Below are 27,857 nucleotides of genomic sequence, written 5' to 3' on the forward strand. Positions count from 1 at the left end.
GGGGGTCCCACGAGCAGACCTCGTAATAGGGCGGTAAGGGGTTAACGGCTCTGGCACCTTTACCGCCGCTGTTAACCCCTTACCGCCCTCCTCGTAAGGAGGCCCCTTGTTTTAGGAGGGTCTTGGTGACCGTTTTATGAGGGCAGTGAGGTTGCTTGAGCACTTGACTGGGACCTGCTTGAACCGGTGGGCCTGAAAAAGCAGTTGCCCTATAACCCAAGAAGGGGGTGACTGAAACCAGGGGTTCAGGAGATCCCTCAGTCTGTGCAAACGAGTTTACAGTGGTCCTCAACTCTACGTTGGGGGCAAACCCTCAGGGGGGGGAGTGGTGGTAACAGCCACATCATCTGAGGAGCTGCCCAGCACAGGTTTGGATAAGGAACTGCCATTCTCGTCAGCCGACGAGGAGTCAACACATGCGCCAAGATCAAGTGCAGAGTTGTCGTATTTAATCGATGACAAGTCATTGTTGTCCTTGAAAGAGGTCACACAATTAGAGCGAGCACAGGGTACATCAGGTCTTGAGGGGGGGTTTAAAATGGAGAAGGGGGTGCGTTCCTCCTGTGAGACCGCTGTCGTGCCAGGGAGTCTATTGGTGACAGTCCCCAGTCTCTTTTTTTTTGTTGCCGCAAGCAGTTCGTACATGGTTCCTTGGCAGGCAGCCCTCCGGGACCGATTTGCAGGGGGAATTCCCTTGGCCAACTCTGGAAGGGGTGTCAATGGGTAACCTGACAGTGGTGGGGGCAAAAGAAATAGAAGAAAAAGACGACAGTGGACAGTTAGTGGAACGTCTGGCGCAATCATGGTGAAAAACCGGCTGGTTGGTGCGAATTGTTGACCATTGATCTTCCTGACAGCCAATGCGTAGACGAGGGACTAAACAAAGTCTAAAGTTTTTGCAAGCTGGAGGTCCTGGGCATCCAATTTAGCACAGATCATGTTGCATTTGGAGGAGCGTTCAGATAAGATTGATTCCAGCACATTGAACATAACAGCAGAGGAGTCGGTAACATCTGCCAGATCCAGAGTTGCAGAAGAGTGGACAGAGGCAGGTGGAGAAAAGTCATTGTTTCTACAGACAGAAACAGGATGAGGAGCACCAAAGTGAGGGTTACCAGAAAAAGAAATAAAGGGGAGACCACAGAATACGGGGGCAAAATCATCAAAAGAAGTTGAGATGGGGTGGGATAGCATAGGAGAGACCTTAGAATCGTGTTCACAGCTAAGCAGAGGGGTCATAAGGGCCGGGAAAGAACCTATAGGAGTCGCAAGTGAGTGTTCGTGGATCAGTGAGAATGAACCAAGCAAGCAGATTTCCCTACTGTGTTGTCAAAAGATGTTGGAACATCGGGCAGGGAAAAAGAGGAAGCGTGGTCCCCGGCCTGAGGTGAAATTGAGTTGGGGTCAATTTTTGTGGAATGTTGATCAGGCAGGGTGTCAGTTGAAGAACAGTAGGGGTGGCAGCTAAAGACACCTCAGTCAGTCGCACAGGTGACAAAACAAGCACTTTCTCGATGGTCATGAAGCCCAAGCACTGGAGAGGGGCAGAGAGTTCAGAGATAATGTCCTCCAAAGGTTCTTTGCTCAAGGAGATAACGTAAGCAGGCGAGGTGCCAATCTGGTGGTAGACAGTTAGAAAGCAGAGTTCCCCTCTTGCTCAGCGGTTGTAACCAATAAAGTTTGTATAGGATCCCAGTCCAGTACAGCAGTTATAAAGCAAGCGGTACCTCCTACAGAACAGCTAGTGTCCAGTCAATTCAATGGGGATCAACAAGCTGCTCGTCCTGTGGTCATCCCAGTAGCTATGCCAGACTCTTGATGGGACGAGTCACTTTCCCAGCAATTAGAAGAACCTCCAATCGTCATAGTACGAGGCAGTAGTACATCCAACATTTATGTGGTCCAATCCTCTATCTCACACCATGATTATTATCCACGGCAGTTTGGTGGGAGGAGCTTCCAAAGGATTTGGTTTTATTTCTTTTTTGAATTATTTTACGTTTCCCTCCAGACTTCAAGGAAAAGGCGTCTGCCATTTCCCCTGAAAACCCAACTCAAAGTGTAAGGCTAGGAAAAGTTACAGAGCTGCCCCGCAGTGACCGCGGATCAATGAGAGAGAAGAACGCTACACAGAAGCGAATTGCCAAGTCCCCAACTAAAGTGGCTCTTATGCTTCATATTTGAATGGTGGGGAAGGAGAGATGAAGAGGGAAGAGAGAAGGCAACATATTAAATTAGTACAGCATATGACTCCTGTAATGTATGCGTCTGGGGCCTTGGATAAAGGCTAGAGAGTTGCTCGTCCTGACATGGACCGCCTCACCTAAATTGTTGGGTTCTCAAGGCCAAGTGGCGATTCTTAGAGGTTAACATCCATCTGTTGGGGGTCAGTGGGTACACTTCTGGTCCTACTGTAGTACTTGGATATTGGCCTGGGAGGCTATGTGGGGGCAGTGGATATCTGGACTCGAAGGTGAGGTTCGGGTCAGTATGGGTGTGGAGGCATGTCCATGGTGGCGGTGGGCCGTGGGAAGCAGCATGTAGGCCATGACCGGTCCGTGTCAGGACAAGCAACTCTCTAGCCTTTATGCAAGACACCAGAAGTATAAATTACAGGATTCATATGCTGTATTAACTGAATGTGTCACCTTCTCTCTTCATCTCCCCCTCCCCACGGTTCAAATTGGATGCATGTAATCACTGGGCCCTTGTAAATATTTGGAAACGTAATAATTATAACTATGCTCAAAAACATATGCAACAATGAATGAACTCATAACTGCGTCACACTGTGTTGCACCAATAAATCACAAATGTTTTGATTCAGCCTTGATAAAGACCCTGAGAGGTCGAAACGCATGTGGGCTGACCACCTTTATCATCTGAATACAGAAAACAAAACGCACAGAACCCCAGAATGTGAATAGCGTTTCTTTGAGCGCTAGATATCCGGGCTAAACTACTTTCAATTCTTTAAATATGTCTTTCTTTTTTCATATGCTTATAAAGACGACAACACGTGTATTCTTTTAGTGCTGAGAAACACCATCAGAAGTGTCTGGTGTGGGCTATACAGATGGATGAATGTATGAGTACGTCAACAGATGAGGGGTGGGAACATGAGAAGAGAAAGGGAGTGCATGGAATATGTCCCGGGAGGAGACGAGCAGCCCAGCGCAGTAGCACGTCCGGCCCAATGCTCATTGATAATGATGGCGCTTGCATTATTTCTGAACTTGAGCCAAAGAGCGCTTGCGGCACTTACAAGTTAGGGGAGGGGGGGGAGAGCGGTGGGAGGAGGAGGCGATTTGTGCATTATTCATCCAGACATTTTCAATGAAGTCCCCCAGAAGGCCTTCCTTCGAGCCTGAGAGAGCCAATCCCGGCAGATCAGGTGCTCCCGGCCCCCACCCTCCTCCTGGATCTCCTCAGCCTGACGTCAGGAGCTGTCCGCCGGCCTCAGTGCTGAGACAAAATGGCTGGCTGGCAGCAGCAAGGCTGAGCAGGGAGCGAGCACTATGCCACTGACACCCCTCCAGAGGCAGCAGGCACCCAGCTAACCGCCCCGCCAGCAGGGCTCCGCGCCAGGGGGCAGTACCATGTCCTTGCTCTGCGTTGGAGGTAAGAAATACCCAAGCCATGGAGCATTTTGATATATGTACTATTCTCCGCTGCAACGCAAAGTTCACGCTGCATGTATTTAGTGTGCGTGTATTGGGCTGGCTAGTACTCCTCAAACACCACACCCTTGTACCGGAAGAGCCCCCCCCCCCCCCCGCCCCAGCCACGGGCCCCCGCGGTCGATGTCACGAGCACTGGGTGCCTCGTGAGCACCCCCTTGTCTGTGAGTGCCCGGTGTGACCCCCGTGTAACGTATCACTCGCCGCTCTCCCTCCCAAATATTGGCCCCTGTGAGCACCCCACCTCTAAGTGTATAGGCGATGCTTGATGTACCACCGGGGGCAGCTGTCATGTTAGAGCTGCCTGGCACGCGTACTGGATGCACGCGCACATACCACGAGCGTGGTGTCCCCACCCTGCCCCGGAGACAGAGAGCGGCGCCGTTGCACGGCATAGTGTGGGGGCGTGCGCGGGGATGCACGCCTGGACCCGAACGCAGCCGCGTCCCTTCTTTTTCTCCTCACACTCTTACTACAGGGAGGCGGGCGATTTTCCGGCGCGCTGGCCATGTTAATGCACTATCGATCCGACCTGTGGATGCACCGCGAGCGCCGAGGGTCCTCCGCTCTACGCATCCAGCAGCCATGGGCGCTATCGAGGCGACATGGGGAGTTGTCCGGATCACATACACCCCACAGCCTCGTGGTCGGCTCCCGTCAGTCTTTCTCAATATTTAGGTATTTCTCGGGGGCGCTCCGGTTCTATGTTCCCGTATTTCTGAAATGACTCGGACCCATTTGCTCGGGCTCGGCTTCTAGGCGCGTGACGCGTGCCCGGGCTCCCACCCCGCTGGGCTGCATGACTGAGTGATGCATACGTGCGTGAGCACCTATAGCACGTTGCTTCCCCCGGGCATTGCTTGCAACCAGCAGTATAGAGAGTGCAGCATCTGCACGCGGCTAATGGCATGACGAGTGCATGGGTCGTGTAGAGGGGGCGTGGAGGCCCCGTGTATGATGGATCTGGCGGGGGTGCAGTAAAGCTCGTGGAGCGTCCATTGTGTGTGGCGAATAATTTGTGCATTGGGTGTGTATGCGGGGGTGGGCATTCGGGGGGGGGGATGCACAGTATGCGGAGGTGTGTGGAGGCACTCATAGTGGGTGTGCAGGAGGGGACCCCATCCAGTGTCTGGGTGCATATGTGGGCGTGGAGGCACGAACAATGCATTAGCACGTATGGTGTGGGTGGAATTTTAGTGTGTGGCTGTGTATCGTGTGCACATCCACAGTGGGATAATGTGGGGGTGTTCCCGTGCGTGTGTGTGTGAGAGAGAGAGAGCATGCATACAGTATGTATAGGGGAATTCGTAGTATGTGGTCGTGTGTAGGGGCATGCATAGTGGGTGTGCAGGAAGGCGTGGAGGCAGGAAGAATGCATGAACATGCATAGTGTGGGGGCATTTTGGTATGTGGATATCTTTCGTGTGTGCAAGTACGTGTGTGTGCGCGTGTATGTGTGTATGTATGTAAGTACGTGTGTGTGCGCGCGTGTATGTGTGCGTGCGTGTATGTATGTAAGTACGTGTGTGTGCACGCGTGTGTGTAGCCTGCCTCTGTACTCGCGTGAGGCGCGTTCACAGGCCCCCGTGGATTTTTTTTTGTAGCGAATGTGCTGTGCGTGTTTTCACCGCTCCGTCCTGCGATGGCGCGTCTATTTTGGGAGAGGCGGTGTTTGCACCTTAGCCGGCGCAGCGAAGAGTCGCTGTTTATTCCAAGACGTTGGTGTTCACGCGTTTCATACGAACGGGAAAAAAATGGGCCAGGAAAGCAAATGTGCTGAACATGTGCAGCTGTTAGCCGCAGATTCGAGGGGCAGGATGGACACCTGCGCCCCTTCTCCCTGCACACCCCCCAGGGATAAGTGGCCACATCTTGCCTGGGCCCACTGGGTGGCCGTGGGGAGGGGGCAGCCTGTACAGACCCAGATGCGCTCTACTGACCTTCCCCCTTTCCAGGCGTGCGGTGGGGGAGGGGGGGACAGGGGGGGTCCCAAGTGGCCCACAGAGTGACGGTCACCTTCACCCAGTCCTGGTTTCCTGTTTAGCCAGAACCCATGTGTGTGCTGGGAATGGTAGTCCCATATTTAAAATGCAAAACAAGTTAAACTACGAGTTCCAGAATCCAGCGTGGATTTGGCCTAAAGGCTAAGCCGCGCTGATTTTGAGCCCGAATCCATGAGACTAGTTGGCAGGTATGTGTAAGAGCAATCCCACCCTTTACGATAACCGCCTCCCTATGCCAGATTCAGTTGTGGGATGGACTAGAAATATAGATGCCAGGGCGAACGGGGGCTGGTACCTGCGCATCATCTGGGCCCCACCTGCCAGCATAGGTCATGCTTGGGCATCCGTCTCCCCGTCCAGTGCAGCTGCCCGCTTTTCCGGTGCAGCCCGGGAGGCCCAAGGCACCGAGGGATGAGAGAACCCTGCAGCCAGCGCCATGGGCACCGTGCCCCAGTCACGAATGCCACAGGTCGCCGGACAGCCCATGGGCGTATGAAAGGTCCTGCTGGCGATGCCATGATGTCATTGGTGAGATCATCAAGTCTTGGCAGAGAGGAGACGGTCACTGCCGAATCCTGTTCTGGGGTCTGTAATCCCGATCCTCTCCAGCTGGGCCAACTAGACAGAAACATCAGATTGCAGTGGATTGTTAAAAGAAAAATCTGGACTGGAATTTGAAGACATGATATGATATTGGTACATTGCCGATAGCCTGAAGTCATCTGGTACCCCTACCCTATAAGTGACACTGCGAGATTCCCCGATAGACTGCTTACACTGGAAAGCCAGACTGGTTGGTGGGAGAGTCACTGCCTGGCATGAGACGGACCCGCTCCAGACTTTCTATGGTGCCTGCGTGGCAGGGCATTGCCCAGTTTAACTGTATGCAAATACATCCGTTGGCTGGTGTTAGGAGCTGTCGTGATTTCTGGGAGTACGCCGTGTGGTTTGTGATGGGAGCTGGTGTCAAATCCTCCAGACCCATCCTTCTCTCCTCTCCCTTGACACCCATCCCAACATGTTCCTCCCGTATCCTGAAACACCCACCGTCCTGGCCGTCTTTCCTTGGCCTCTTAGTACCAGTGGCGTGTCCAGACTCTTCTGACTGGGGTGGCCCAAGTGGGGCACTGACTTATGCAGGGGTGGCATGAAGTAGCCGGACACGCCTATGTTTAGTACCTCTTCTCCGCCCACTCTTATTCCCACAAGGCACCCAGACAGAACTAAGCACCCCTCCTTACCTTTGCCACAGCAATTAACAATTGCCCACTAACCCACTAACAATGTTAACTGGTCTAGACTGTCCTGTTCCCTGCAATCTCAGGCGACTCCACAGTGGGCACATCAGGCATGCAAACATTCTGATCATACAATATTCATATACCGTCATGGCTGTTACACCCAACTCCCCATATTAAACCCACGGCAATTCTTCCCAAATGGGAACCTGACCCACTCAATCCCAATCCTTTCACCCCCACCGAAAAAGGCTTTCTACCCATGTAAATGCGAAAATGAACTAAGACGAAACAAAACTAGCATTGGCAAAGCCAACCGTTTCAGCTTCGGTGCAGGCACGGGATAGGCATTTGCCAGGTACTGCCGTAGTGGTGCAAACTGGGTCTTAGATGGCAGCAGCTGGACAATGGTGCAATTACTTGGGTATCTAGTAGCTGTGCTAACAAATGCTTATCTAATGGTCGATACTCAAACCAAAACTATTGACTGTGTCAATGCTTGTTTTTAACAGTACTTTTGTGCAAGCAACAGACGCTAATCAAGTGAGCGAAGGCACACCGAAATAAGACATTCTTATTACATCAGCAGCCCATTTACAGCTCATTAACTCTCAGCAGACAGCTTATAAATAACACTGACAGACCAAAACTTGTTGTTACTGCTTGATAGATGTAGCTCAAAGAGATACCAGAAGGGTGTGTTTTGAGAAGAGAGGGTCGTGTAGTGGGATGGAATGACCATATGGATTAGCATAGCCATGGATGGGTAAATAACCAAACAACACCCACAAGCAGTGTGTCTCTCCTCACATGCCATCTCCCTCATAACTGTGCTTCAATGCAATTGTTTTGGCTTATAGCTGGTGTATAAGCGCCACCTAATAGCGAAAACTGAAAAGGGGGGTGCCCAGAAGCATCAACTAATGAACAATGAGGCCAGAATATCCAATCACTTAAACATTCCTTAGCAGGCCCATCCAGCAACAGTCATGTGTCTGTGGGCTACGCCACTCCCCCAAATGCTCCAATGCTACCATGGTTGCCTTCCACCTCCAGCTCCCAATCTTCCTGAAAGGGGATGGGCTTGGAGGTGGGGAAAATACAGCTTCAGAGTGGCTGCTCATGGAATGAGTGATGGCTGACAACATTCAGCTGCACACTGCTCCAAGAAACTGTTCACTGATTAGCCCCCAGGGCATTCTTAACACATTTATTTATTTTTCATTTGTTAGACAGCACAAAGCCTGTGTCCATATATGCGCTGGTTACAGACATATTAGGTACATTTGCATACAATTGATTGATGAGACAGGTCTTTAGGCGTTTCCGGAAACTGAGATAGGATGGCAAATTGTTCCAGAGGTTGTGTGCCACGGTTAGGAAACTGGACCCACCAGCTCTTTTTTGTCTGAATCTAAGTTTGACCAGACAGTGGTTCTGGGTGGATCTCAGAGGTCTGAATGATGTTTGAGGAGTAATCGTCTGGGTTAGGTAAGGTGGGGCACTGTTGGACAGACATTTATGCGTAATTGAAATGATTTTGAATGTAATACTCTCTCTAACAGGCAGCCAGTCTACAGATCTCCGAGCTTCAGAGATGTGGCCAAATTTGCTTAGGTCCAGTGCTGCCCAGAGGGCATTGTTTTGTATGACCTGGAACTTATTTATGTTTTTGTCGGATGAGCTGCAAAGCAAGGAATTACAATAGTCCAACTTTTAACCTACAAGGGCTTGTGCAATGGTGAGACGGTTACCAGATAGAAACGGTTTGTTCGCTCATATCAATTTGGTAGTGTAAGCTGCAGAAGAGGTGATGTGGCTGATTTGGCATGACATGCTTAGTGAAGCATCGAGGTAGACCCCAGGGTCTTTACAGATGGTGAGACTGGAATGTTATGGTCATCAATGGCGAAGAACCTGAATGCTGAGTCGAGGCGCACCACGGTGGTACCCAAACCATGAGGTGCTCCATCTTTTCGTTGTTCAAACATAGTCTATGTTGGTCAAATAATGGTTTGGTGTAAATGTTATATAAGGTGGGAGAGACACATGAACATTGGGGCACACCACATGATATAGGAGTGGGTGTTGCTGATGCTTCGTCGAAGACTCTGGGGGATCTATTGGCCAGGAAGGAAGCAACCCATATGGCTGCTTCGGGGGTGAAGCCTGCAATCTTAGTGAGGTGGCTACAGATGGTTTGGTGGTTGACTAAGTTGAAGGCAGCTGATACGTCCAAGAGGAAAAGGTGAGAAACTTTTCCTGCATCATTAGCCTCGTCAAGCTGATTCTTCAAGTGCAGGAGTGTTGTTTCAGTCCCATGGCGGGGGAGGAAGCCGGACTGGCGAGGGCTAAGGATATGGTAGGTTTCCAAGAAGGCTTGGATTTGGGTGTAAGCTACTTTATTAATGAGTTTTAGAAGGAAAAGCACAGTGGTGAAAGGCCTATAATTTGTGTGGATAGTGGGGTCCAAGGAAAGTTTCTTGAGGGAGGGCATGATCCATGATCACTCTTTAAGGCAGGTTGGGATGCTGCAGCAATTGAATGAAGAATTTGCAGTGGCGGTGATAAGGGGGACCAGAGGGTCTGCGCATTCCTTTACCAAAGTGGCAGGGAAGATGTCACCCATGAAGCGGCATGGCTTGAGGCCTGCGATAATGGTAGCTAGATCAGGCTATGCAATAGGTTTGAATTTGAAAGGTTGGGCGATAAGGATCAGATTGTTCTGGGGATGACCTGTCCTGTTTGTGTAGTAGCTGGCAAGTTTGGCTTTGATTTTATCCTGAAGTTGTGTGACTTTATTTGTTAGGGTTTCTTAAATTGTGTTGCAACAAATAGTGTCTTTAGTGATGTTATAGAGAGGAGTGATGGAGGATTCTAATTCTCTAAGGATGGAGAACAATTCTCGGGTGTTAGTAGAGGCTTCAGTAATTCTCGTGTTGTAAGTAGTTGCTTTAGATTTGTAGATTTCTTTTGTAAACTTCTGCTACTTCTGTGATTCGTGCTTTGTTTTGGCTCATGGGAAGTTTCTATCAGGCGACTTCTGCAGCCTGTTTTTTTGCAGCATAGAGATTCTAGTTTGGCAGTGAACCAGGAGTTTCTGTGCTTAGGGTTCTTGGATTTCCGTGGCTTGAGTGGGGTGAGAGTATCGACAGCTTTGGTAAGCATAGTATGGTAGTGAGCAACACGTGTGTTGGTGTCTCGGTTTGTGCAGGGAAAGCAAGGTGAGTAGGCTCTCTTCTGTCAGATTGTGGGAGCTGTGAGTTACGGTAGGGGGCTGCGAGCTGGGCCTTTCTGTGTGGTTGTGGGCAGAAGGGCCATCAGTCAATCAAGTGGCTGGAACAGCGGGCAAGAATAGACATTCTCTGCCCGCGGCTTCCAGCCACCCGGGGCCCTTCCCCAGGTTGCTCCACTTACAAAAATGTAATATGGCATAGCAACAGGTTGTCTCCCCACTCTCTCCCACCAAAACAATTTGATACCCTTAACCACCCCTTCTCTCCCTCCCTACTTACCTGCTGGACCAGAACCTTGTGTTTCAGTCCCAGCACTCCTCCCGTCTCCCAGCTGACGCCATAGATATGGAAAAGGGACTGTTATTTAATTGGTATTGTGAAAGGTTTTTAATAAAATCATAGCGCAATAAATGAAGAAAAAATAAATAAAAATAAACAAAATGATAACTTGGTAGGATATTTCTTCCTTATAACATCTGTTTTTGCACTGCCACGTCAAATTTGGACATTCGGACTTCCAAGATACAAGAACCCCTCTATAATGAGAATGAGCAGAGTCTAATAACTTCTTCTAAGGATTGCGACCGCTCTGCAGGTTGGAAATTGTGTTTTAGCTTTCCGCACATTTTGACTGAGCGTGTTGAAGTACAGAGGCCCACGACTTAGCACCTGCTGTCCCCAGGTTCGGACTGGCATATAGGGTAATGCCCAAACCAAAAATGCACAATGCTAGTGTAGGCACGTTTTTTGGGTCAAAGTGGGCCACTTTTCTGGCCAGTATTGGCTGGTTTAATGAGTTAATTCACTCTGCGGCTTGTAGTTTTGACCATTGTTACTGAATAAATATTATTTAAATTGCACAATTTGCATCACATTTTATCAAAAATCTCCGCCTTGTGTACTATTCAAATAGTCTGTCACAAAATGAATGAATTTCCTTTTGCAACTTTGGGACACTTTTTCATAGGTGCCTGAGACATTTGTATGCCCCAATCCGACCCTGGCTGTCCCTGTCATACATCAACCTCAATACATACAAAAAACAATTATACATCAGCAGACACTCAATGACGCTAAATCCTTCATGCACAGACACCAACAATAATACACACACATTCCCATACACTCATGCAAACATGCATTCTCAAACTCATGTATTCTCATACATACACACACAATTGCCACCCATGAAGACAAACATTAACAAATGCATGCTTGCTCTTTCACACACACTCACATATATGATATGATATGGCATTTATAACGCGCCTTTACACAAGTGTTTCAAGGTGCGATGAGGCAAGGGCAGGGAAACAGAGGGTAGAAAGAGACGAGACAGCGATCCTACTAGGCCAGGTGACATTGAGATCACGCAAGTGCAGGGGAGGGGGGAAGGGGAAAGTGCGGGGGGAAAGGGGAGGGGCAGTGCAGTACATAGGATAACAGTAAAATAAATAAAGACAATAAATAATAAATAAAAGGGTGGCCAGCTGGTGGCAATTGCAGGGGTGAGTGCAGACATCAGGTGCCAAGTGCTAGGAGGGGCTGTAGGGATACAGAAGAGTCCCAGAGCGCAAGGGTTGCCAGAGGGGCAGTGCAGGTGTGCAACTGACGGGGAGGAGACCTGGGCCCTAGCTCAGAAGGTAGCCAGGTAACCAGTGCAGTTTCAGATTCAGCCAGGAGATCAGCATGGGAGAGGAGGAGAGAAAGCAGAAGCAAAGAGGAAGGTCTTGAGGTGCTCCCGGACCTGGAAATGGTTCTCCTCAAGTTTCAGTGAGGCAGGGAGACTGTTCCAGAAGGAGGCTCCAGCCAGCAGAAGATAGGTATTTATGACCAACCCGCTTCTTGAGGAAGCAACTGACCCTAAGGGAGTTGGAGGCGGATGAGCGAAGAGCTCGAGAAGGAAGATACTTAGGAAGAGAGAGTTGAAGGTATTGAGGCCCCAGGCCCAAGAAGACCTTGTGGACAATGCAGAGGGTTTTGAACTTAATCCTCGCCACCACTGGGACCCAGTGCAGAGATTTCAGTGCTGGAGAGATACGATCCCTGGGCTTGAGGCCAAGGACAAGTCTCACAGTCCTGTTCTGGATAAGTTGCAGAGGGCGGAGAGTAGAGGCAGGCAGATTTAGAAAGAGGCTGTTGCAGTAGTCCAGCCTAGAAAGCACCAGAGCTCTGGAAACAGTGAGCTTCTGGGGGAAGGAGAGGAAAGGAAGAATACTTTTGAGGGGCTGCAGCTGGTAGTGTGACTTCTTAGAGATGTCAGAGATATGAAGAGAGAAGGAAAGGGTGAAGTCGAAGATGACCCCAAGGTTTTTTGCCTCACATGTGGGAGCAGGAAGAGGGCCAAGAGAGGCTGGCCAGAGAATGACAGGAAAGGAGGGAGCAGGTGTGTCAATGAGGAGAATCTCGCATTAAGGCAGAGCTCATTGGCGGCACACCAATCCTGGATAGGAGACAGACAATCAGAAATGAGAGATGGAGAAGAGGTGGCAGAAGGGAGCCTAAAAATGAGTTGAGTGTCATTCGCATAGCACTGAAAGTTGGGGCAGAGAGCGACAATGTGGTGGCCCAGAAGTGCCAGGTATTTGTTGAAAAGCCAGGGAGGGATGTTGTACCCCTGGGGAACACCACAGGTACAGATAGAAATAGAGGGGAGGAAGGACCCAAGTTGGACCTGGGAGGGTTGATCAGAGAGGAAGGAGGTCAGCCAAGCCAGGGCCTGATCGGTGATATCCAGTCTATCATGGAGACAGTTGAGCAGGATGGCATGGTTGACAGTGTCAAAGGCAGCACTCACATATTAATAAGCACTTATTTATACACAGTCCAGTACTTTATTGTTTCAGGCTAAAGTCAAGAGTTGTAAACAGATTTGCGATGTAGAACAATGGTGGCTGGTGCATAATGAGCAGAGGGGCGCAGCCCCGCCCATTATGCACCAGCTGTCATTCATTCTGTCATGCACAGTGCTCCATTTCATGAATTCTGTGCATATCAGAATGATTTGCTACTGTCTGCTGCAAGCCTTGCAGCCACTAGGTGGTAGCAAGGAGGTTCACCCATAGAAACCCAGGAGGGCATCTAATTTAGTTGTTCCCTTGTTCCCTACATGTCTTTCTATAGGCCATGCAGGAGGCGGGGTTCAGGGAGGGAGTGTCCATCAACTTCCCTACCTGATTCTTGTTACCACCGGCATAGGGAACGAGAAAAGTTAAGTGTAAAAATATGTGTGCTTGCATGTTGTCTGAATGTGTGCCTGTGTGAAAGTAAAGAATGTGAGTGTGTGTCTGAATGCTGTGGGGAAGTGTGTGTGTGTGTGTGTGTGTGTGAATGGAAGCATGTCGGAATGTGCATGTATTTATGTTAGTACTTGAGTCTTTGTGACCCATGACAGGGGATTCATAGGAAACTCTGCGGTCCGCAGGGGGCACACAAAGGGCCCCATGTAGGCCCGGGGTTTGGCGGCTCTGGATTAGGCATACCCAGCATGGACATCGTTTTCTAACTAGTATTATGGGGAAAGTCAACATAGGTGTTTGCGTACATGGTAATATGGGCACATATTGGTGCACCCAGCATGGACATGCTGTTTTACAGTGGCATTACTGTGCTATGGGTAACACCAACTTATGAGTGTTCTTTCGTGGTAATACTGACATGTTTCGTGCATCTATTATTGACATGTTTTCTTATAGTGACATGTCTGCACTATGGGAAAACCAACATGTGTGTTCCTGTGTGGCTATACTGGCATATATGGCGCAGCCAGTGTGGACATGTTTTCTTGGAGTGGCATTAATATGCTATGGCCAATGCCAACGGACATGTTTGCATACAGTTGCTTAACTGCACTCTGGAAAAATCCAATATAGCTGTGTTCTTACATGATAATATTGAGATTTATTGCCTCACCCAGCGTGGACTTGTTTACTTACACTGGCATAACTGTTTTATGGGCAATGTGTGTGTTGGTATGTGGCAATACTGGAATATAATGGAATAGCCAGCATGGACTTATTCTGATTATAGTGGCATTGGTGTACTATGGGCAAATCAAACATGCACAATCGCATGTGGGAATACTGGCGTGTAGGAGCACAGCTAGCATTGACATGTTTTCTTATAGTAGGATTGTGGGCAAGGACAGCATGTGTGTCCGTACTTGGAAATGGTGGCATATATGCATATGCACAAGCAGAATTGACTTGTCTTTCTGCAGTGACATTACTAGCATTGTGGGCAAAGCCAACATGAGTATGTTCTTACGTGATCATTGACACGCAAGCATTGACTTGTCTTTAAGAGTACATACAAAAATCTAGGGCAGAATTGGTACTTCATGGTGATGAGTTTCTCTGCGGGCCAACGTAGAGGCTCTGCCGCATTTCCACAGTGCAGCCATTCCCATAGGTTCATGCACAGCATACTCCCATTAGAAGGAACCAGACAGTATAGAGGACAGGGTGCATTACAGGTCATACTTCAGTGTGAGGCGACTGTGAACCGAGAGAGCGAAGAAATCTAAAATGTATGCGAAACGGTACAGATGCCTTCTGCCATGAACAGATAGTAAGAGGCTCCTGTCTCCAGTTGCTGGGGTGAGCAAGAAAGGAATCCAGCTGCCGTAAAACAAGCTGGGAGAGGAAGCGCCAAATAGGGAAGAGAGGTTTTCTGCAAAGAAATCCGCCAGGTCAACGTCGTGGGGAAAGAGAAAATGCTAGGCCACAGGTTTACAATGGGGAGAGTGAAATTAAGCTGTTAGGTGACAACTGAACAGTGTGAAGGGAAATGGTGGAAAGGTGCACTTTCAGTGTAAGCATGGAAAGAAAGACATGGTGGATTGCACATAAAATGTAATAGGCGTGGCGTAGGAAGATGATTGGATGAAAACATGAGAGAAAAAAGAAAGAACGAAAACAGAAAAAAAATCTTTTTTGCTTTACTGTCATGTTTTTATCCAATCCTCGGCTAGTCCAGTCCTGGTTTTAACTTTGCATTCTGGGACTTGCAGTACTGGATGTGTAACAGTATGTAACAGTATGTAACATCCAGGACTACACTTCCCATAATGCAGAGTTAAAACTACGACTGGACTAGCATCTCCCGAATGGAATGGATAAGGTTGGCATCTATATGCGATTTGGTCATTTGCTCTTTTTGAATAACACCCAGGACTACAAGTTCCACAAATCAAATAAAACCAGGACTGGACTACTTTTTCCCGAATGGAATGTATAATGTTGGCATGTATGCCATGAACACTTTCCAGCATATGGATGGACTATTTGAATGAGTAAATAGATGCAGGGTTGTGCAATCGCAGCTGTAGAAGGAATGTGCAATCACAGCATGTCTTTTCAGGAGTACTTTGCATTTATGAAAAGGAGCAAATGCTCCCCGATTTTGAACCAGAATTTCGAAATCCAATTTTGCAAGTGCAACAGAGCTTTCAAGAGCACAGGAAAATGTTTAATTAGAGGAGGCTGCAAGGTGGTGGCTAATGGGCGAACCCGCTCCATTCATGCAAAGAGAACAGGTGTTAAAAAATGCAGTTAAAAAAACACAGTTCCTAGGAACGTGAATTCTTCATTTAACCCACGTTGATCCAAAAAAAGCAAAGCGAAATTCAGGAGAGACAAACGTGTGCTCCAGAAGGATAGCTATAGCAGCCAGACTTAACTACCAAAACATGTGTAAATGTGCTCATCTAAATTCAGGACGTATGTTTACTCATAATATAAACATACTCAAACATACACAGATTCATGCACTCTGATGCACAAACAGTAATGTACACATACATATGCACAAAGGCACATTAACATACAGACACACGCATATATATACAGACAGTCCCATACCTCAAACAGTGCCAAGAAGCAAAGGTTGGGCTTTGCGCTTAACACTCACGACAAGTCAGTAGACCCATGGCATACGATTGACTACTTCCGGGGCCTACTGCCAGGGCTTTAAGTGGGGCTGGGCTTGCCGGACGCAGCCCTGGCAGTCTCCAGAAAACGTCTCTGCAGCAGGGCGCTGCCGGAGGTCCGACAATCGACACAGGAGATGTCACCAACGTGCGCCAGAGTCTGAAAGCATGGACGAGCATTGTCTCCAAGCAGTGAAAGAAACGTGCTTTCACTACTTATACAAGTACCTTGCTCATAAATTGCATAATGTTTGTTAGTGTTTAGGCGTATTGAGGGGCCATTAACACGCAGGGGAAGGGGTGGGGTTTGGGGGCTAGACTGGGAGTTACGTAAAACTTTGGGAATTGTGTTAATTAAGTCGCATTTTGTTAATTAATGTGTACTTATTGGTGCGTATTGAAAGGTTTCGAAATATGTTTGAGGTTTACACCTTGTACCGACACGCACACCATGCGTTAGGCCAGGCCCTTCGTTTAAACCGCACCCCCTTGTTACAGCCCCCCTCTATGCCTTACCCTACTGGCCTTTGGGGCCCGGCTTGTCTCTCTAGGTAGGCATGCCTGCCCTGCCCCCGAGGCAAGTTTGTGAATGGCTGCTCCCTGCACACGGCACTCTCGCTGTGGCTGGGCGGGCACACAGCTCGATTCTGCGCACGTCAGCAGAAGCGATGCTGCGCGCCCAACTCACCACAGAGGAGATGCCCGGACAGAAATGCTCGCGGCAGCGCCCAATCTCCGGCTATCCAGTCAGGGATGTGTGTGGCCCTGTTTAATTCCCCAGCCTGACAAATGTGTGTCGGCAGCAGGCGAAGGGAAAAGGCCAGCCGGGAAAACCGATTGCGCGGCTCGGCGCGGGCTCCTGCGCCCTACCGCGCAGTCTTCGGAAAACAAGGCTAGCGTACTTTAGGTTCCTTTATTGTTATCATGGATTAAGGCGCTCATGGGAGCAGCGATTGCGGTCTGCAAACAGCAAGGCTGAAAAGGCCGACGCACAGATGGGTCCGGACAACAGGGCTGGAAATGGAAAAAACATTTATTGGGGGAACTGTCAACTGTTTGGAGGGGCGGGGCTGTGTCGAAGGAGGGGCGGGTTCATAAAACTCAATCCGAGCAATTTGCGCGAAGAGCATTATGGGAACATCATAATGTCCACAATTTAAAATGTTAAACATGTCATATAGTGTGATTCAGTAAGAAGCCCTTCACAATAGTCACCCTAATAAAGAGATGTTTGTAAATATATACACAGCTGGATGCAAGGCTTTGGCAATGCTGTGAGTCTTCTGAAACCTTGTTGAAAAATGGGTTAATAGGTTCGCAGTAGTAAGAACGTTAACCGAAAGCTGCTTAAAAAGTCCAATGCAATCAGGTACGTACAGCAACACACTGGGCCTCGTTACAACTCTGGCGGTAGCCATGCCGTTAAAAACGGCATCGCTGCTGCCGGAGTTTAATTTTTTCTGGCACCCGCAAATGTTTGTTTGTTTGTTTGTTTTATTATTTGTATAGCGCACCAAACCCAAGGGTATTCGGGCGCATTACATGGTAACTCAAAGCTTAGTTACGAATACAGAAGAAATATGTACAGTACATAGCAAAACTCGATTCTTGTATACATAAAAAAGGGACAAAAATGCAAACTAGGTATTGACATATGGAGTTGTAGGAATAACAGTGTGCAGAGTATTTACAGAGGATATACCCGGGTCCAGTATGATACATCGGTTGGTTAGAAGTGATTGTGAGCACGTGTAAGCTCTGGGATAGAAAGGGAGCTAGTGGTCAGCATCTTTTAGCGACCTTATTAGGTTAAATCTGAATTTTTGGTAGGACTGCTCTAGTCTCAAGGTAGGGGGAGAGCATTCTAGAGTTGGGCTGCGTTGACCTGGAAGCTGCTACCTCCCACTCTAGCCAATTTATGTCTAGGAATCAGTAGGCAGTTCGTGTTGGATAGTCTAGTTGTTCTTGTTGTGGTTTTCAGGCTGATTCTATCTGAGAGGTAGAGAGGGGCTGCCTTGTTGATGCATTTATGAGGGAGTGAGACAACTTTGAGTTTGATTTTGTCCGCTGTGGACAGCCAGTTATTGGTTCTGCGCATTTCTGAGGTATGTTGTCTTCTAGCTAATCCTAGAGCAGCTCTCAGGGCGTTATTTTGCAGGAGTTGGATTTTTTTAGTTGTTTGTTTAGTTGCTCCAATGTACATGGCATTACAGTAGTCTAATTTTGAGCGAATAAGTGCTCTGGCAAGGGTGATGCAGCTATCGTTAGAGAGGAAGGCTTTGCCTGCTCGTATCAATTTGCAGGTGTAGGCTGTGGCAGAGGCCATAGCATTCACCTGTTTGTTGAGGGAGAGGGTGGAGTCCAGATAAAACCCCAGGGTTTTGACTTCTTTAGCGACTGGGATGATGTTTTGGTCTATGTTAAAGGCTGAGTATTTAGGGCTAAGTTTGATGGGGTGCCTAGGATAATGATCTCAGTCTTGTCATCATTCAGGCATAGTCTATGGGTGACCATCCATGCCTGGATGATGAGATAGATTTTGTTCACCAAGGCCAAATCCTTTCCATAATCACCTGAAAGAGGTAGGAGGATCTGTGTGTCATCCGCATAGTTAGTGTAGGTGATACCCAGATGATCCAAATCATCGAAAAGGGGCTTCGTGAAGATGTTATAGAGGGTAGAGAACCGGGTCATGCCGAGCTCGGCAGACCCAGTAATTGCCCATTTGCGGGTGCCAGAATCAAGGGCCTCCCGATCCCCATTCTGCCCCATATGGCTGAACATGGATGGGGACATCGGATGCACCGGCACATTCAGAGTTGTGCCGGTGCATCCGACGTGCTCTGCTCGCAGGAGCCATTATACATGCCAGGAAAGACCTGGCGGGTGAGACGGCACCCGCGAGCAGAGCTCGTAGTATGGTGGTCTGGGAACGATGGTAGCGGCATGCTTACCGGTACCGTAGTTCCCGGACCGCCTATGCTCGTAATGAGGCCCACTCTCACTACAAGTAGGGACACATCAGGGCCTTTAAACCATTTCAAATTAAAGGAGCCTTGAGCCTCAGGGGGCCCCTGAAACTGCTCCAGATTGCCAATCAGCATTCTTCTCATACAGCAGTAGATTACTTAATTTGCTGCAAACCTTCAAGTCGTCATCACGTACGCTTTGCAGGGCTCTCGTTACAAGCTTCCTTTGCCACAGCCCATCCCGTCCCTCACTTGGAAGTGGGGACCTGAAAGGCTCCAGCAAATAAAGTTTTTAACATGAGCGCTGGAAAGCACACATTTAAAACAAAGACATAAACCAATGGGTTAATATCCGCCAATTATCACTAGACCGCCAGCAGGGAGCTGAAACACTAAATGCAAACCGAAGAGCTATAAATCCTTCTTTGACAGTAAGAGGCTGAAGAAGAACCAGTGTTAAAAGGAAACAAGGTGATAATCAGTGGACATTTAGTGTTTCAGCTCCCTGCTGGCTAGCAGTCGCATGATAATTGGTGGCTATTAACCGCTGGGTGTATTTCTTTGTCTCTGTTATAATAAATGTACCCCACGGGTGCCTGAGTCTGTTTTTGGCTTCAAGGGGGAGGGTCCCAACCATTATGGTGAAATGAGTCCAGTACATTTCAGCCGGGCCTGCTACAAAGCACACATACTAATCTGCAGGTCACCAAAGACTAAGTAGAAGAACCCAAACCACCCGCACACACATAGGCAGATGCATCATGCGCCGTCTTCGCTCCTCCTTAGAAACACTGGAGAGCGGACATGTTGGACTATGGAGTCATGCTAGCTCCCAAAGCAGACACTACAGATATTAGATATGTGGTGTAGAGTCACTTCAAGGGAGTTGGCACGGTGACCCTGTTCAGTCAGTTTGACAGTTGAAACCGGCAAATCCACTTTTGCCGTCCTTATTTTGGTGAATTAGGAAACCAGACTTAAAGGGAAACTAGAAAGGGACTTAAATACCTACAGTGGGTGGGAAGGTGTTCTTTGGCTAAATACCAGGGTCTCACATTCCAGGAACTACAGACTGTCAGTCGTCCGAGCCAAGCATAATTCTGCCCAGGTCAGAGAAAGCATCCTCTCTGGAAGGCCCCATGTAGCAGGCTGCAGATAAAAAACCTGCAGCCACCCTGAGACAGGTTGGGGTTGTGGCCCAGTGCCACAAGACAGTTTTTTTTCTTTTTGCCCCAGGTGGTGCAGACCGGAGAACATGTAGTGTCAAGCAACTGAAATAAGGCTTACACTCCAACTTTACCAGCCTCAGATGCATGTGTCAAGAGGTTATGTGGGCTCTGACAGCCTTATTGGGCTAGTGGTCAAGAGGAAAAGTGCAGCCCACCCTGGTTTCATTGCCAGCTGTGGCGATGCAGTTCATACTATTGACAGAATATGTACCCTAGACAAGCACCAGTGTACCTGTGGTAGTTATGGCTCTTGTTGGGAGTGTTACAGGAGCGGGTTTTCCTAGGGAAGTTGTGTCAGACAGAGAGGCAAATTCATGTGTGCCAAGTGGATGTTAGATGAGGGTGGGTTGACCTATACTTTCAGTACCCCTTGACCAGTGGACATACAGAGAGATTGAACACGATCCTGAAGCCGTTATGTGAGCCTTCGAGCTGCTAGTTAAGAGGAAGTTGAGAATCACTCTGCTATTCTCATCCGGGGAGCTTCTGCATAAGGACGATGGTTTAGCCTCGTCAGGGAGGATTGAGATGGCAACCCCAAGCTGCCCACCCAAGCAGTAACCCTTCCACAGGAGACGGTGCCGTTCATCTGGAAGAGCAAGAAAATGCTTGAGGCAACTCGTGACACGATCAAGCAGAGATACAAGCAGAAGGCCGTGGTGAGCATCAACCAATCACATCAGGATGTGGTTCCTCAAGACTCTACGGAACAGACCTTGACAAATCAAATGGTTGGGTCCATACATTTCGCTTGAAATTATCAATGATGAGAACTTTTTTGGTTGATGTGAAGGCTCTTCCGTAAACCCACCAGGTGTTCCAAGTGATTATATCACACCTCATTATGACAGGGCTGAGATGGTACGCCAAGGGTAGCTCCAATGGAGGAAGAGGAGGAAAGCAAGGTTCTTTCCTAACTGTAACCTCATGCAATCTCTTACTTGGGAATGTACAGTGAGCTAAAAGCGATGGCTGCGGACTCTCACATTGGGTAAAACCACAGAGCCGGTTATCATGCTATGTTCTTTCGAGAGAGGAGCGCCTGCTACCTTTTTCTGCCTCTTTCCTATCTGTTACCTCATGTAATCTCTTACTTGGGAATGTCTCCCAACTGTTCTCAAAGATACTAGGGTTGACAGATTGAGAACCTGACATTGACATTCCTTCGGTAAATGTACAGGCAAACACCCTGCAAATGCTGCAGACAAATGCAAATGGATTCCACATCCATAGATAGAATCAATAAATCACTATATTTCTGTTGTATATGACTGAACATGTGGGCAACCTTTTAAAGAGAAGCCTGGTATCTCTTAGCTGGGAAACGAAGCACAGGAGCAGAGCCACTACACAATGGATGGGCTTGTTAATGAAATGAGGTTCTTGATTTGAGCAAGGGATTTAAAGTTCAAACGGATGCATCGACTCATGAACTGGGAGCAGTGTTTATCCGGCTCAACGTGGAGGGTGGAGACGAATCAGTGGCCTTCCGTTTTCAACGTTTGCGGCGCCGAGTTGAGATGTGGGAAAGAATCGAAAGAAATACATGTCTGGCCCACATTACCATGCAGCGTGACCGCAGGACCCTGAAGTAGATCAGGTCTTGACATGGAGAATATCTCTCCAAGGAATGGACATATCCCTAGAGCGCAGGCTAGCTGCCGATCTCCCCATTCCTAGTGGCCCACTTGGAGTCGCGCTAAGGATTATCTCTGAACCTGTATCTTTGCCTGTTCTTCATCTGGAAGGGAGCTGTGCAGAGAGTAAGGACTAAAGTGTGATCCAAGAACCTTTTCGCTTTTTCTTCTTGGCATTGTCACTGCCTTCTTCATAGTTGGCATGTTCTCCGCTTTCGGGGCATATGGCAGGGCTAATACCACAGCCTGCTGGTAGAACACCGTTATCAAGCGCTCTCTGAATTTGGTTCAACATTGTATTAACATTTGACTAATCTGCCAATCTTTTTGCCAAACTAAGAATAGTGCTTGTTCATGAGATTCTGGTGGTAGCAATTAGTTTGTTTAGAGACGAGGAGTTGGAATGCATTACATAATAAACCGAGACATGTTTAATTGCCCTAGTTCTGACATGCATGTGCTGATACAGATCTGTGTGTGCTAAAAGGAAAGGCAGATTCCTTGAATGAAGCCCCCTTCCGAGTGAAAAGAGCAGTCTAGGAGGAGACTTCCCTGCCAGACACCACATAAAAACCTGTCCTATGCCAGTTATCCCTTTGTCACCTGTATGGTAAAAAAATATTTTCACACCCAGCGATTAAGTACACAGAATCGGCTTCCTTGCCCTTTCTGTGCAAATCAGTCATCAAATGAACAGATGGCATGCCTTTTCCAGTGATCAACAATTGCCAAAGACCTGGTGTGGTATGTAAGCTGAGTGCATTGCTTGAACTGGAAGGATGTATGGTGGAATGTGGAACCTGGGGATCAAGAGATTCCAGGAAAGACCCCTGAAAGACACAGAGGATGGGAGCCCTAACTGAAAGGATTTTACTCTACAGCCCTGCTATGTAACCTTCCTAGTTTACCCTGTAACTAATGAAACAGCTCGTATCTGCACTTACCTGGCTCCAGAGTGTTTCCTGCTTTTGTGGTGCCTTACCTTATGATGGCAGAATACTCCAATTTTATGGCGACAAGTTGGCAGAAATTACCCAAGAAGATATGATTAAATGCAGAGCCACCATGATGAAATGAAGACCGCTGGCGATGAAGTCCTGGTGTCCTCCATGAGGCTGCTGCTGGTTGGGCCATGGAGTGAGTGGGGGTCTAGGGTGGTCATTGAACCCAATGACAGATATCCCAACGGCTGTCAAGGGATAACATACGGCTTTGAGCTGGTGGCGAGTTTGAGACTTGTGGTACCTTACGAGGACGTCCAGTGGGCCCATTGAATTCGTGGTCTCGTACTACTTGTGCCTGCTGTCAAAGGTCAGCCCTGCTGTGCCTTTGTGATGCAGATCGGTGCCAGTGTAAAATCACTGGTGCCCGTGTAGACCCGGCACTCTGGGACATAAAGTCCCTGTGATAGAGGCCGTGCATGGGTGCTCTTAATCAAGAAACCGGCTGCATTGATACAAAGGTGCTGTCCAGCTCCTCAAACCGTCGCTGGGCAGGAGCTCTTCTCTGCTCCGTGATCTCATGTCCTGCGTTGATTCCACGAGAGCTGAAGTGAGATCCGGTGAACGTGGAATGCCAGTCAATGGTCGGATCGCACGTTCGGTGGCACTGCGGCATAACAATATTTTTACCAGTGCCGCAGAATAAGCAACATATGCAGCTAAAGGACACAGACATGTAAGCAGGGGCAGAGGGGCACACACGGACACGCGAATATCCATAACCCAAATAGGACCCACTCTTTCAGCGCTGAGCAATACTTTCCCGCCATAACTTCCAGCTCCTGACCTGGCCTCCCCATCCCCGTTAGCATAAGGCTGCAGCACAGGGATCATAGTAACCCCCAGAACAGGAAGTGAGGGCCACAGCAACGTGCCAAAAGGTTTGCCCGACACGTGACAAACAGGGAAAATCAGGAAGGATGGGACCAACAAAAGAAGAAAGAGAAAGCACACCCAAGGCTGGGGTGTCATAGGTGCCAGCCGGCTAGTGTGAGCAGCAAGGCTCACCACCAAATGCATGGCCTCAGGGCACAAGATGAGGATAAAAGAAGGGGCAGCTGGAGCACCTCTCTTTCATTACTCAGCACTAAAAACGGAGCACAATGAAAGTTATCCTGCGAACGCAGTAGGCGGTATTTTATCACCAAAAACCCACCCACCCCAAACAAGAAGAACAGAGGGGAGCAAGAGAGAAAAACAGGACAGCGTACGTTGTCTAAACACAGTTGGGGAAGAAAAGGCGGCACGGCCCGGAGGTCACACCCTGGACCATGTGCCTAAAAGAATATACAGTAATGAGACTATTGATTATTAATGAAGGAATAATATAAATAAAAATACATATAAGGCATTGTCATGATATATGTATTGTGCAATAAAATTCACAGCCTTTTATTGCCAACAACACACAAATGTATCAGTCATGATGTATTGGGCACTATGGGGTGATATGGTAATACATGTGTGTTCATAGGGCCCAGACGTGGAAATGGAAAAAATGTGGTGGGGGATCCCACAACACAAGGGTCGGGGTTGGGGAGGAATTTGTGTGGGGGCGGTGCCCGAGGGGGCGTGGTGTAGAGTGGGCGGGGCTCGTAGTGGACATCCAGCAATGCCGGAATACTTAAAAAAGAGCAAAAAGATAAAAGCCCGTGCGACGGCAGCATTTTCTTTTACCGCCGTCTTTGGCACAGGTGTGTAATGCACAATGCTCGCTACGTGTACAACTTAAAGGAATCAGTTGTACATGTAGCGAGCATTGTGCATTACACACCAGTGCCAAAACTGCGGTAAAAGGCAATGCTGCCGTCGCGGGTGCTTTTTTTCCCTTTTTTGTTTTTTAAGTATTCCAGTGCGGTTCATGGGCTTGGGCGGCTGACGCAGGCCGGATCTCGAGTCTCGGATCCGCTGAGAGCCGACCCAATGACCGGTACTGATAGGGCCAATAACAGCCACAGTCACAGCTCTGCTCCACAGCTTATGAGGAAGGGACATGTGCTAGTGTGGTGACGTGGGAGGAAGAGAGATGGAAGAACATGCGCACGTTCTCCTCGTGCGCGCTGTGATGAAGATGCACTTTCCTATGCACGTACGAGGCCCTGCTGATCATTGCGTGGCGGCGCCGGTGAGAAGCGACGTGATATTCAATCACAAGGCACAATATGAGAACGTGAACAGCGCAGCGGCCCCAGGCGCATCCAAAACAGTTGGAAGTTTCTCTCTTCCAAGTTTTCTTGACTTTTCAGTTTTCTCGCTTTCGCCTTTGATGACTTTCCGGGTTTTAAAGCCCTGCGCGTTCGCGAGAGGATAGCGGGAGATGAATGGCCTGGCATCGCGAGATCTGACGTGTTATCTATATTACGGTTAGACTTGCTGCGCATTGAGGCACGGCAGTCATGAAGTGATAGGTATTGCACCCAATTGTTAACACGTGTATACACGTGTTGAGTTCAATAACAATTAGAATTCTGAGAAGTCTGAGAATTGCACGACGTGATGATAAAGTGGAGAGGTTACGTGGAAGCGTACATTTATGTGCTTAGAAATATTACAGAATACATACACCACTGTAAAGTGCTATTTTTTTAAATAGTGCGATTAATAGTATTTTACACTATGAGCACGAACTGACAGTGTAAAAATGCATACTAGATGGTTCAAACCGTTGTGGCTCTGCCATGATGTTGTGTGGAATGACGTTTTACAACATAGTAATTCCTGTACAACATGTGCAGATAAGAGGTACTGTGTGTTTGGGCTAATATGACGTTTATTTCCGAAATGTTACTTGAAAGCAGTGACTGGTCACCACTATTTTCGGTTAACATGCGGTGCTGCTGATCACCACTATTTTCGGGTATCGATTAACATGCAGTGCTAGACGTAGTGGCTGATCACTATTTTCGGGTAACATGCGGTGCTAGAGGTAGTGGCTGGTCACTATTTTCGGGTAAAATGCAGTGCTAGAGGTAGTGGCTGATCACCCCTATTTTCGGGCTACAGGCAGTGCTAGACGTAGTGGCTGATCACCACTATTTTCGGGTAACATGCGGTGCTATAGGTAGTGGCTGATCACTATTTTCGGGTAGCATGCGGTGCTAGAAGTAGTGATCACTACTATTTTCGGGTAACACACGGTGCTAGAGGTAGTGGCTGATCACCACTATTTTCGGGTAATACGTGGTGCTAGAGGTAGTGGCTGATCACCACTATTTTCGGGTAACACGTGGTGCTAGAGGTAGTGGCTGATCACTATTTTTGGGTAATATGCAGTGCTAGAGGTAGTGGCTGATCACTACTATTTTCGAGTAACATGTGGTGCTAGTGGTAGTGGCTGATCACTATTTTCAGGTAATATGCGGTGCTAGAGGTAATGGCTGATCACCCCCATTTTCGGGCTACAGGCGGTGCTAGAGGTAGTGGCTGATCACCACTATTTTCGGGTAACATGCGGTGCTAGAGGTAGTGGCCAATCACCATTATCTTTGGTATTTGAGGATTATTATTAGTTTACACCTAGTTGCACCTGCTTTTGAGGTTGGATTCACAGTTGAGTGTTGAACCAGCCCCTACACACAGACCATTGACCAAAGCAGGACATGTGGAATGCACGTGTTTCTTATGAGATGAGTAACATGTATTTTGAAAAAAAAAGGGGGTTATTCAGAAGTGGTGAATATTTTAGTCTGTGCGCTCTACCCATATCTATTCAGTTAGAGATTTAAGAATAAGTAATTATAGTGCTATTTTTTGGTCAACTAAGAGGAAGCCTTAGCAGCATGGCTTCATAGATACTGGTATCCACCAACCAGTCGTAGAGAGCGTAAATCAGTTGTGTGGATTCTCTGCAAGCCTTTGCGCCTGGCTTAGTATTTTTTGTTATTTTGTTATTAGCATCCACCAAATGAGTCCGCATGAATACATTTGTTATTCAGAGTATCATTGGTTTATTAGCAATTCTAAAAATGTGTCATATAGCCATTTCAGTTGTTATACGTTTGTACAGTAGTGCCAACAAACTCCGCTAGGAGGCACGTGCATACGTTTCGCCCTTACTCTGGCTTTTTCAAGGCACAGTTAATACAAAACCCTCCATGGTTGTTTAAGTAATAAGGAATTCCAAGGCATGAGGACAATGCCAGAACAATAACACTGTACGAGTATGATCTTACCCTTTATTCAAAGAACCACAACAAACCCGTCCACTCAGCATCTTAGACTATGACAATGTGAAAAAAAAATATTTTATAATAAATGCTGCATAGACAAGACGGGCGACTTTCGAAAATATACTCATTGCTTAATGAACTTTATTCATTATTATTTACCCTATACCTACTGAAACGCTTATACGACCACTTTTTTTTTTTTAGAATTGCTAATAAACCAATGATACTCTGAATAACTAAAGTATTCACGCTGACTCATTTGGTGGATAGTAATAACAAAAATACCAAGCCAGGCGCAAAGGATCGCATAGAATCCACACAACTGATTGAAAAAAAACTGTTCTGCGTGTGAATAGGTTGAGTAACCACTCACAGCACACAACGAAGTTAACTGTTGTGTGCCAACCAGCGTGTATGAAGGCATTGAGATGAGCACTCTGGCACATATGATGTGTTATTTCTGGGAGCGTTAACTGCAGGCTCAGACTGACCTATAGGGTATTAGGACCATGGGCGAACCAAAAACACAAAATACTGGTGTGGGTCCGTTTTTTGGGTCAAAGTGGGCCACTTTTTGAACCAATTTGTGCCAGTTTGATCAATTAATTCACTCTGTGGCTAGTAGTTTTGACCAGAGTTGCTGGATTAATATTCTTTAAAATGCACAATTTGTATCATACTTAATCAAAAATCTCCCCCATGGGTACTATTCAAACAGTGTCACAAAAGGAATGAATAGCCATTTGCAACTGTGGGCAACTTTTTA

The 27,857-nt window shown here is 47.8% G+C and overlaps 1 protein-coding gene across 6 annotated transcripts in view; it reads left to right on the forward strand.

Moving 5' to 3' along the window:
- Positions 1-3,440: 3,440 nt before the first annotated feature.
- UNC13A (unc-13 homolog A) overlaps positions 3,441-27,857 on the forward strand; it is a 541,202-nt gene continuing 516,785 nt past the window's right edge. For 3 of the 6 annotated variants that reach the window (XM_069649472.1, XM_069649467.1, XM_069649470.1), the window contains exon 1: positions 4,230-4,358. In XM_069649472.1, the coding sequence (XP_069505573.1) occupies positions 4,286-4,358 (73 nt within the window). In that variant the 5' untranslated portion in view covers positions 4,230-4,285. Of the gene's footprint in view, positions 3,622-4,229; positions 4,359-27,857 lie in introns of those variants that run through there. The other 3 variants (XM_069649466.1, XM_069649469.1, XM_069649468.1) reach the window with 2 other exon arrangements.

This window comes from Ambystoma mexicanum, chromosome 1p (assembly GCF_040938575.1).
Source record: "Ambystoma mexicanum isolate Mex_15411 chromosome 1p, UKY_AmexF1_1, whole genome shotgun sequence".
Lineage (NCBI taxonomy): Eukaryota > Metazoa > Chordata > Amphibia > Caudata > Ambystomatidae > Ambystoma > Ambystoma mexicanum.